This window comes from Ammospiza nelsoni, chromosome 1, assembly GCF_027579445.1.
Source record: "Ammospiza nelsoni isolate bAmmNel1 chromosome 1, bAmmNel1.pri, whole genome shotgun sequence".
Taxonomy (NCBI): domain Eukaryota; kingdom Metazoa; phylum Chordata; class Aves; order Passeriformes; family Passerellidae; genus Ammospiza; species Ammospiza nelsoni.
Genome location: NC_080633.1, coordinates 105,880,254 through 105,892,330, shown reverse-complemented (window position 1 = coordinate 105,892,330; position 12,077 = coordinate 105,880,254). Strand labels below are relative to the sequence as shown.

The 12,077-nt window shown below is 40.4% G+C and overlaps 1 protein-coding gene across 1 annotated transcript; it reads left to right on the top strand.

Moving 5' to 3' along the window:
• Positions 1-690: 690 nt before the first annotated feature.
• On the top strand, positions 691-9,118 carry TYMS (thymidylate synthetase). The gene is made up of 7 exons (XM_059478725.1): positions 691-931; positions 1,222-1,295; positions 2,569-2,743; positions 4,883-4,984; positions 6,190-6,365; positions 7,713-7,784; positions 8,651-9,118. The coding sequence occupies exons 1-7, from the start codon at positions 760-762 to the stop codon at positions 8,786-8,788; spliced, it is 909 nt and encodes a 302-aa protein (XP_059334708.1). The 5' UTR covers positions 691-759; the 3' UTR covers positions 8,789-9,118.
• Positions 9,119-12,077: the final 2,959 nt, after the last annotated feature.

Here is a 12,077-nt window from a genome sequence, read left to right as displayed (position 1 = left end):
AGCAGAGGAGACAAGGGAGGCTGCCACAGGGGCTTTTTTGGGATATCCCGGCTGGGGGGATCCAGTGCCAGATGTGTGCAGCCTGCCAGGCCCAGCTGAAGGCTTTGGTCTTGTTCAGCTCCGAAAGGGGGTGCCTGAGGCTGCAGAGAGAGGGAGAAAGATGACAAATGTCAACAGCACACTCCAGCATGGGATGAATCTTATGGCGCCACTAGAGCAGAAAAGTCACAGAATCACACAGTCAATCAAGTACAAAAAGACTTAAGCTCCTCTGAGCTCACTGGGTGCAACCTTGGACGGAACACCACCCTGTCTGCTAGAACATGGCACTACATGCCACCACGTCTTTCCTCAAACAGCTCCAGGGATGGTGGCTCCACCACCTCTCAGGGCAGCCCATTCTGATATGAGATCAACCTTTCTGTAAAGAAACCCTTCCTAAAATCCAACCTAAAGGAGTCGGTATGGTTCGGGGCACTGCCTCGGGCCAGCCCTCCCTGAGGGGGAGCAGCTCCCTGCAGGCCCACAGTGGGCGGGCGACTGCGGAGGCGGTGCCGCTGAGACCCCCGGGACTGGAAGAGGAAAGGGAGGGGAAAGGGAAGGGGCCGGGCAGGGGAGGAGGTGGCGGTGGTGCCGCTCCGCCCCGCCCGCCCCTCAGCACTGTTTGGCGGGAACTCCGGGCTTGCTTTGGCGGGAACTCCGCGCTTTGGCGGGCTCGGCAGAGGCGCGCAGCCGGAGCCCAGAAGCCGCTCGCCAGCCATGCCCGCCGACGGGGAGCTGCTGAGCGGCCCCGCCGCCTGCCCGGAGCCCGGCGAGCAGCAGTACCTGCAGCAGGTGCGGCACATCCTGCAGCACGGCCACCGGAGAGAGGATCGCACCGGCACCGGCACCATCTCCGTGTTCGGCATGCAGGCGCGGTACAGCCTCAGAGGTGGGCACCGCCGCGACCCCGGCCCCTGAGCTTGCTCCCTGCTCCTGCTCCTGCCCCTGCTCCCTGTCCCCGCCCTGAGCCGGGCTGAGTGTGGGGGTCTCACACCCCGGGCCTGTCTCGCTCCCTCCCACCCGAGGGGTCTGACCATGGCAGCTACACATCCTAACTCTTTGTTTCATATCCCACCCTCACAATGTCAGGGGTCGCATTGCCCTCTGTGTGGGGAAAAGGCGAATCTGCTCACCCTGGCAATGGCTGGTCCCCACTGGCACTGTGGAACTCTTTTCCAGATCAGTTTCCGCTGCTGACAACGAAGAGGGTGTTCTGGAAGGGAGTGCTGGAGGAGCTGCTGTGGTTCATCAAGGTTCGGTATTTGGGTGTCCCTCTGGGTGGCGGGCCCAGAGTGGCATAAACGGAACCAACTGCTGGGCAGTGGATTAATGCATTTGGGTAGCTGCAGATGCTTCTGTTCCTTTTACAGAAGAAATGCAACCCCGTAATACTGTGACCACACATGGAAGGGCGTTATCACCAAGACATTCTGCTGTTTAGTACAGACTATTGCTACCAGTGCAATCAGAACAGTTTCGCTTCTAGTTCTTCTTAAAGGAGAAAATTTGAAATAGTGAGGACTAATTTGAATATACTCCACAGCTACAACACCTAATGCAGTGTCTTTTCTTTGTGTTTTAATCAGAAATAATAATGTGAGACAGCTAGTAAGCATTTTAATGATCTGCTTTTTAATATTGAAGTAGCTTGACTTGAACAAACAAGCAGTGTGGAACCACAGGTGAAGTAAGACTGATGTAAATGCTAGACTTTTTAATAGCAAAAAAATGACATCTAGTAGAGCAAATAGCTGTACCTAGTATAATAAAATTCAGCTATAGTTAGTTCATTACAATGTAAGTGTTCCTTTCTATGTTGTGATATTGTGCAAGTGTGGGAGAATTTACATAAGCATTTGCTAGATAGTAGGACTCTAATACAAATTGATTTTTTAAAAGCTTTTGGTTTTGTTTTGGGTTTGGTTTTGGTTTTGCTTGTTTGTTTGTTTGTTTGTTTGTTTGGTTTGGGTTTTGGTTTTTGTTTCTTTTTAATGGAAAAGACTAGACACTCCCCAAACCAGCATAATTTCTGTGTTGGATTTTTGAGTGTGCTGATTTGGACATCTTGCAGGATTCAGTGACATTTTTCTGGGTTATTTTCTCATTTTTTCTCATTTTCACAAAAGGATTTTTAAGACCATAATTTTATTATAGGTAGCTTGGAAAAGACTGTGCGTAGGCCATACAGTTTTTGTTGGCCTATTTTCATCAATCTGTAAAGTAACATCTTGTGCTCTGCAAATACGAAATGATGTTCCACAGCTGACCTAGAGGCTGTTTGTGCATTCACAAAGTGTGAGAATCCTGAGCTAAACAGCAGCAGTGTGGCACTTCAAACTCCATCCCAATGTGTTGCTCACAAGTTTTGTTCTATCCGTGTGCAAGGACCTCGTGCAGTACAATAATTACACTGTTCATCCTTTATGAGTGGAGAAATACTGTGGACTAGCAAAGCTTAATACAACTGTTCTAAATCATGCCCTCTGTGTTGGAATTAGGATGCAGACTTCTCACTGTGTTTTGTAGGGTTCTACAAATGCCAAAGAGCTCTCTGCAAAAGGTGTGAAGATTTGGGATGCCAATGGGTCCCGTGAGTTCCTGGATAAGCAGGGTTTCAGCACCAGAGAGGAGGGTGATTTGGGACCAGTGTACGGTTTCCAGTGGAGGCATTTTGGAGCAGAATACAAAGATATGCATACAGGTAATCACATCCAAATACAGTCTTGAGTGCTCAGTGAGACAGCTGTGACACATCACTTCCAGAAGCCTGTGTGGAATGGAATGTTCTTAACCATACAGAGCAAGCTGATAGCCAGAATAAAGAGTGCTTGAGAGAGTTAATTGAACTTTCTTCCTTACTCAATCTTAACTATCCTGAAAGATGTAGCTTTGTATACTATAGTTCAGTATTTGTGGAACAGATAAGTCACAAGGCACACACTGTTACTCTGTTACCTAGGGCAGATGTGGCTGCTGATAGCTGGAAGGATGTGTGTGCTGCAGTCCAGAAACCTGAGCTAGCTCCATTTGATACCAGAACACAGGCTGCCATCTCTGTATACCAGTGCAGGGTCCATGAAATTGTTGTGCTGGGAAGAACTGGCATCAGTACACTACATTCACTGGAGGCAGTGAAGAGAAAGATTTTTCCATTCTCCATCTGAACAAAGTAGGGTGTTTCCACAGCTGATGATGCTGTGGGCAGAACAGCTGTGACAAGTTGTGATGTGATGCAGTACCTGTTGGTATTTTCAGTGGAACTGGTTTATTAAACTGACTCTCAAATGCATCGATTCCTCTTTTCCAAGTCTCTGCAGGAGAGGCTATAGAAAATGCTTAGAGGACTGCCATTAAGAAAAAGGTGTCAAAAACCAGATTGTCACTATCTGGTGTGATTTTTTTTAATGTGGATTAACAACATGGGAATTATCTAGGTGAGGTTTCTTGGTTTTTTTTTTTGTGTGTGGTTTTTCATTTTGTTTTGTTTTGTTTTATTTTCAGTACAGCCTCAAACTGCAGCTCACTATGAATTGCTGATATTACTCTTAGTATTGGCATGTTGGCCACTAGCAGAATACATTTTTATGGTAACACAAATGATGCAAATTGTGAACTGGCACATCTGAAAACTTACAGTTTCTCGTCTTAAAAAGTCTTAAGGTACAGCATAGCATGGAGAAAATTAACAAGATAAATTCCCATGGTTTTCCTTACAAACAGATTTCCTTAAGTTGCATTACTAAGGGATGGGTAAGTAGCTTCAGGAACTAACATGACCATTTGACAAGGCTTCTGGCATGGTGCTGCTGGGAAAGAGTTCCCTGAGATGCTAATTGTGTATATTGCTACCTTGTTTTCCAGCTTGGGTCTGCCTGTAACCATAATTTGGTGTTGCTGCAAAAAGAGTTATTAGAAAAAAGTAGTTACCAGCCATGCTGATTGACTGGCATGAGTCAGAACAATGATTAACAACTAATGACTTTTTTATTCTGAAATCCATTCTATGGTCAGTTAATTTCAGAAAATTTCTTATACAACTGGTATTGAGCCTAAAATTCAGCCTGTGTCATTGGGTGAAATGTAATATCCTGTGCTACACATAATTAAAGTTCCTTTCTGGAGCTAAATGCTATGTAAATTTAGTTTTCATACATGACCTTGAGAGTGCTAGATGGATGCATTTATTCATCTGTCAAAAACTCCACTTTTGAGTGTCTAAAGAATGCTGGCACACTGGTCTGGGCATGATTTTTTCTTTTTATATATAAGAAGGAGCATGTAGCATGCAAATTGAATGTCTAGAAAGGCATTTTAATCCAGAAATGCAATAAGCAAATCAGTCTTAATAGTGTGACTTAACTGGGTTGTAATATCTTGTCCATTCCAGTACAGCTTTTGTCTTATTTAGGTAACAAGTCCTCATGAGTGATAAAATATTTTCCTGCTAGTTTTTTGTATTGCAACTTCTGTTTCTTGGGGTTTAGTGATTATACAGAATTTTTAGTTGGTCTTAAAATAAATCAAGTGGTTGAAAATGGAATAAATAGGAATGGTCCTATTTCAGTGGGTGCTAAAGGTACTCAAAGCACTCAAAATATATGGGGGGGCGGCATACAGACATATCATCATGAGAATTTTGCAAGCTCTGGAGCATCCTAAGAAAGACCGAGAACAGCCTATGTTTGGATGGTGCCAACTTACAAATCAGTTTCAAAGTTGCAATAAAACTTCACAGGTTGTCATTTGGGTATCACTTTTCAGTGGGACATGGCCTGGGTGATAAAAAAATACCATGACTTGAATCTGTCTGGTTTCGATCTTATTTGTTCTATTTCTCCAGATTACTCCAACCAAGGAGTTGATCAGTTGCAAAAAGTGATTGAAACAATCAAAACCAATCCAGATGACAGAAGAATCATTATGTGTGCTTGGAATCCCAAAGGTATTGAACAGCTGGCATAAAGTGAATGGGGTTGCACATTATATTGCTGTGTGCTAAATTAGGTTATATTGCTGTGTGCTAAATTATCTTCTGTTCCTGTGTCAGCAGTCAATTCCATTAGGTGTCCTTGTTCATTCTTTAGAAAACTACAATGAGTGTAGTAAAAACATTCAGGAGTTATAATCTTGATTCTCTTTCTACTTTATCTTCATGTTCAGACCTCAAAAGTAATTTCTTCAAAGTTTTTCTCTCTAGGTTAAAATGAGGGATACACCAGTGTCTTTGACATACAGTCTATTCAAAGACAGTAAAAGGTAAAAAACCCAAACCATAAAAATTATATTAAAGCAATATGTCTGGCTTTTAGCCATGTAATCTCTTGTAAACTTAACCCTTAAAACTAGAGAAAAAAATATTATTTGTGTTGTGATCTTCTCATTGAACATGGGATCATATGATGAACCTGTATCACACAAATGATAGGGTCTATTTATACATAGATATCTATTCACTCTGTAGAGACTTCTAAACAAGAGCTACTACAAGTGAATGTTTAACTTTCACCAGTGATAGACTTGTGCTCCAAAAAAATCACACAGCATTTTCCACTGTTGTCTGAAAGGGTATGCCACATGCTATTGCTGTTATTTTCAAGGCTAAATATCCTCAGAAAATATCTGGTGAAAGTTTTCTTTGTCAAGCTGTAATTTTACTCTCTGCACTTTTTAAGCGTAGAAAAACACACAGATCTTGTGGTTTCTGATTTTTTTTTAAAAATTATCATTACTTTTATATCTCAACAAACACATTGCAATTGGAAGAGAGTAAGATGAAGCAGTTGGAATTTGCTTTAGGGTATATACTTAATTTTAGTCTTAATGTCTTCCTTTAGGGAATTCAGCTGTCTCACCAAGGTGAGTAGAAAGAAACTGCTGTGCAACATTATGGCATAAGTCTGTTCTGTGGAATATCTGTTTATGACTTTCTGGTCATACAGCCCAGGAGACAGATTGTCATGACCTGGACTTAATTGCTTGGGCAGCAAGTGCTCATAAACAAGAGAAAAAGCAACAGAATGACAGTGCAGTTGGCTCTCTACTGTATCTCATTACATGCTTGTTTAAGTTTTGCATCTTCTACATTTATAACATACTAATGCTGTTACTGTTTTCTCCCCTCCCCACCTTCTGTATCTCAATTCCTAGATATCTCACTGATGGCTTTGCCTCCATGCCATGCCCTTTGCCAGTTCTATGTTCTAAATGGAGAATTGTCTTGCCAACTCTATCAGAGGTCTGGAGACATGGGACTAGGAGTGCCTTTTAATATTGCCAGCTATTCACTGCTCACGTACATGATTGCCCATGTCACAGGGCTGAAGGTAGGCTATTTAATAATTTCATTTATTCTTGTCTGAGAAAGGAGGGACTGAAAGATAAGGCTCTTCATGTCATGTCCAAGAAAAACTGGAATGAGCATACTGTTTGAAATCTTACTGATATATGTGTAAAAAAGGGCCCTGTGAATTTGATGTGAATTGCCTCTGGTTTGTATGGGCAGTTAGAATCAGCAAGGTAAGGATTTTAAAATTCAGTTTAAGCGGAAGATTCTTTCATGTCTTGAATCTGTCAAGACTGACCTTTGTTCGTTAGTCTTAGAAATCTGAACTGAGTGCTTGTCCTCATGAGTAGTAATATACCAATGATGAGATTTTGTAGCATGTGTTTATTACTTATTAGAAGTGAGCAATAGCTCAGCAGTTGCTGTCAGGGTTCTAATTTGGATAATCTGCCCGTCTTAACTTCCAGGTATAATTTCAGCTGTGCATTTCTTTGATTTCTTACTGTAGATGCTTACATGTAGATGAGTGGTAGTATGTGCTCAAGTAGCTCCTGCCCTGACTTCAGAGCCGTATTTTGTAATTCAGCAGAGAAACTTAAATGTGCGACAGTCTTGTACAAAGGAAGACCCCTTTTCTTTAGAGCATGTAAAAAATTATACTAGAAAGGCCTTCAGTGCCTAATCCTCCTGCCACCAACAATATGAAGTGGAACTTCTTAAAACAGGGCAATACGGAAGAATCAGACTTGACAGCAACCACAGAAATTAGTCCAAGCTACTAAAAAAAGTGAAGTTTAACGTTATGTCCAGCTGTTTCCTCTCAACCACTTCCTCTCATGGCTTTGGTGGTTTTCAGTGTAACACATCTGGGGGCTGATCAACATTGGTCAGAGGCCAGTAAAAGAGCTGATGAAACTTCCCCATGTGAAATTCCATTGCTCAGGGGCTGGTAAGTCACCACCTGTAAGCTCTGGGCGCTTGCCTGTGTCTGACACCTCCACTGCTGTTTAGTAGTGGCTGAGGCAGCTGCTCTGAACCAGCTTTGGTGAGCTGTACTTACAAGAAGTGGAGTGGAAAAGCTGGATGTCACTGCTGCACCTGTTTCTCTGTCAGTGGGCAGATCAGTATTGCTCCATTCATTTACCAAAGCTACTGTCATAGCAGGATTTGAAAGATAAATTTTTTGGTAAGCTAGTGGAAATTTCATTATATTTTCCATTAATTATGCATTAGTCAGAGAAGCTTGTGCCCTTCACAGCTTTCAGGGATACAATCCTGTACGGAAGTGGCAATTCCACACTAGCCAGATGCTGAGAATCAATACTGTAAGCATTGTAATGTTTTGCTTTCTTGGAATCTGACTACATGTATTCTTCATTCTTTTCAGCCTGGAGAGTTCATACACACCTTAGGAGATGCTCACATATATCTGAACCATGTGGAACCTCTAAAAGTCCAAGTAAGTACTTATTCTGTACTCTATCCTTTTGTCTTCCACAGTGCCTTGATTTAAAATATCAATTACCTTGATATTTTAAATATCCTTTTTGCAGATATTAATTTTTATGGCTATTTTTCTCATTTCTATCCTAAAAACTGTAATATCTTAGCATCTGTTCAATTCAGGTTGCAAACAGAAATACAATACAAGCATGATTGAAATGTACTGCTCTAAAACCAAGTTAGAGATCAGAATCTGCACTTTTAACTTCAAAAATTATTCCACCTAGTCCCAAAAACACAAAATAAAATGTCTTTGTAATATATCAGAAAAGGATCACTTAAAATTCACAAAGTTAATCAGTAATACTGTTTGGCTGAGAAAGGCTACATTTTCTTCAGGAAGTAATTAGTTGCAATAGGATAAAATCAGTGTTTGATTTGATTAGACTAAGCTTGCAATGAATGTCCTCATTATTAGTATGGTTCAAAACCATCCAGAGAAGTAGTTATCGATTCAGACCCTAACGATGGGAAGTGAGAAGCTGTAGAATATTTGATGCATGTTTGGGTCAAATTTTCCAATTTAATTTCCCCTGGAAGGAATATAATCTGTAACCACCAGAACTGATTTGCCATCAGAAAGTACTTGCAGTGCATTTGGATGATCAGGGAATTCACCTGAAAATTATGCTACTACTCCCTGTGAAAATACTAAGGTAGATTCTATCTAACTGCCTTGGGATTTTCTTTCATTTTGTTTTCTTATTGTAAATCTTCTTGGTGGTAAGGGAAAGCCTACATAGTGTAATCTGATTGGAGATTGAGAACAGAGTCTCTGCTTTCAAGTATTAGCTTTATACAGTAAGCTTGCTTTTATTTCAGCTTCAGAGGGACCCAAGACCTTTCCCCAAACTCAGAATTCTTCATGAGATTAAAGACATCAGTGACTTCAAGGCAGAAGACTTCCAGATTGAAGATTATAATCCTCATCCACCTATTAAAATGGAGATGGCTGTCTGATGCTATAAACCAGCATTAAATATTAACCTGGAAATGTACCTAAGCTGCGTAGATTCTGTGAAGTGGTGGGGCTTTTGTATACTTCAAAAGGTGTTTGCTTTATTGTTAAATAGTCACAGACCAGATTTGCTTCCAGTGCTGCTCCCTGTAGTTTTACAGGACAGGTGATTATTCCTGATATGCCATGCAGATGTTAACCCAGTTTTAAGTTGTTAGAGAGCTGCTTTTCTACATGTTGTTTCAGGTGCCAGTGGCCATTTCTGTTACCATTCAGCTACTGTGTGTGAGTAGCACAGGTTTACATGCTTGATTTGGTGCTGAAAATAAGAATTTGTATGTGTGATTGAGGATTCCTTCAGGGTGGGAGAAGTTGTTAAATATATTCTAAAGAGTGTATGTTTAATAAAGCTTTTTTTTAAAAAATCTTCTGGAAGGCATGGTGCATATTTAATTCTGGTATGGTTTTTTATAGTTAGCAGTAAAAAAGCATTGGAAAGCAAAATGTCTTGGAGGGTAACATCTGGCCAGGAAAAACAAACTTCCCATAGTCTTCACAGATGAACCATCAGGAAGGCAAAAGATTTTAGTGGAACCTTGCTGGAACTGCAATCTCTACATCATGTCTCTGTAGCAGCAATTTTTTTTTTTATTCCTCAACCCTACATAAATTACTAATTTGATATAAGTCTAAGATAGTTGCAGTTAAACAGAGGTTACCAGATAATATTAGTAATCAGCTGTCTGTCATCATTTAAAACAGATCCCACAAACATATGGACTAATTCTGCAGCCTGGAGCAGTAAAACCTAGAGATCATAGTAATTTTAGGAATGGAGTTCATGAATTAAATTCTAGCAGAATTCAGCTTTCAAGTCTCCTATCCTTCTACCTTCTGCAGTAACACATTAAATTCCTCTTCAGCAATTTAATTGTGAGTAGATATGTGGTTAATATTCATAGGATTGGCAATACATGTTTGAACGTGTAGGAAAATGCATAGTAATTTTTTTGAGTTAAATTTTAAAGTCAATAAACTGATAAATATTGGAAAAGTGTACAATTTCAGATAATTCTAAGAATTTAATAATCTGTGTGCTTTCATTCAGGGGCCTGCATAAGAGGACCATTGAACCTTTCTTAAACCAAACTCATTATAACTTTGAAAATTATACTTTTAATTAAAATTATTTGCATATGCCATTATGCTCATTTTCCTTCTACTGATCACTGATATTGAGACCAATTTTTTTGTAGCACAAAAAGTGATTCTCATTTCCTGACATTTAGCCTAACACAAGAAGATTGCACAAAAAAAAATCTTCCTGTTGTGAGCACACCAAATGTTAAAGAGACCACTGCTTATTAGAAAGGTTCTTAATATACAGTGTAGTGCATCATTTGTGAAGAGAGATGATCAGACTGAGCTCTTTCAGCTCAGATCTTGGAATGGTCAAACCTCATCCTTTTCTGAGGCTGCATTAAATGGATGCTCAGTAGCCAACCTGCAGTAGAACACACACTTGGGTCTTCTCTCAAATTCCTGAACTCACAGGTAGTAGCAGCAGTTACCACACCTGAGAGCTTTGCCACATGCTCCTCCTAATAAACTTCATCTCAGCTCTACTAGTCTGATATTCTAAAGTCAGACTAGTCTGGTCTTCTTCAGATGGTCCAGGTGTTACCTTTCCATTCATGCTATGTCCCAGCTGTAAGTTGTCAGCCACTTCTTACCATGTGCACACTTTTATAAATTAAAGATTCTTGAGTGTTCCTACAGCCCTCTAAAGTACAAGGAAACAGATTAAGCTGCACATTCACTTAACAGTTCTGCCTACACTTAGCAAGTCAAGTTCCTTTTGCTGGAATCCGCTTTATGTAACACTGCAGATAAGGTGGATTCTGCAGGACATCTTAGCAAGTGTAGCCAGACAGGATGTGAAATAAAGCTGGCCTCAGGGCTTTACTAGTGGGAATTAGCAGTCTCAGTGGTTATCCAGGACAGGAATACCTAGCCAAGAGAAGAATTCAGAAAGGGAATGTACTTCTCATAAATTACAGAGGAGTTAGGTGTATGGACATACATAGCCTACATAAGCAGAGCAGTCTCTATAGCTCTGGAAGAGTTTCTAGTTTTTAGTACAGGAATTAATTACAACTTCACTGTTTCCCTTTATCAGCACAATTTACTACCAATAGCAGTTGGAGTGAAGCTTGTACCTTGAAGACCAAGAAGGTTTATGGTGCTCAAAAGATCAGAAAGATGTAAAAAACATCTCTACAGCACACTTTAATGTGAGTTAAAATAAAATTACATTTTAAAATTTGTAGGTATCAGAATTCTAGGGGCTTTCATGAAAAAATATGAATATTCAAATAATTTTAATATATAGAGCTAAACAGGAAGTACTCAAGGAATTTTGACTTGCAGAATATGGACACTTCTCATGCTGCAATGATGACTACTATGACCACAGGCCATATTCAGAGCAGTATTTTAGACAAAACATGGGACATTTCTTGATATTTTCAAGAGATGTATCCTTGTATCATTTCTCCACTTTCCAAGGGCCATTCAACAACTCAGAGATAGCAATGAAATGTCTTACCACTTTGATCAAATATCTACTGCATTCCACCTTCTTAGACGAGTTTTGTAACCCACTCTATTTCTGACATGTTATGTCAAAATTTGCTGTACGGCAGTAGCACAAAGAATATTAGTTATCTGATTATGGTGGATGAAGGGTCAGAAAAGAAAGAACTGCTGAATTTATGAGACAAACACCCGTCTGATCAGCCATCAAAAGCAAGTCTTCTAATGAGCCTGACTTGGTGAGTTTGTCACCATAGTGACTGGTACCTGTGAAGTGTCTGAATGTGGAATGCAGCCCAGGTTTCAAGGGCTTTTATTAAAACCACAAACAGTTCACATCCACCTGCTAGAAGTTCCACCCACCCTACTAACTTCCCTTTGCAACCCAGAGGAAGGTGAGCTTGTGGGGTAACAACACCAATAAGTGCTGTGACCACCATGCAGCAAGATGTTTTTTAAGAAAAAAAAAAAGAGTGATCACCACAGTAAGCTGTTACTAGATTTTTTTATATAACTAGCCTGTTTTCAAGCCTTTCAGGTACTTGGATATGATTAAATGTGATCAAGTGCTGGACTAATTGACAGAGGCCCCCAAATCCAAACTAGAGATGACTGCCACACTGAGACATGCATAACATGATGCATAACATGAAACAACAAAAATTACAGCAGTGCACACAAGCTTATGTTCAGAAA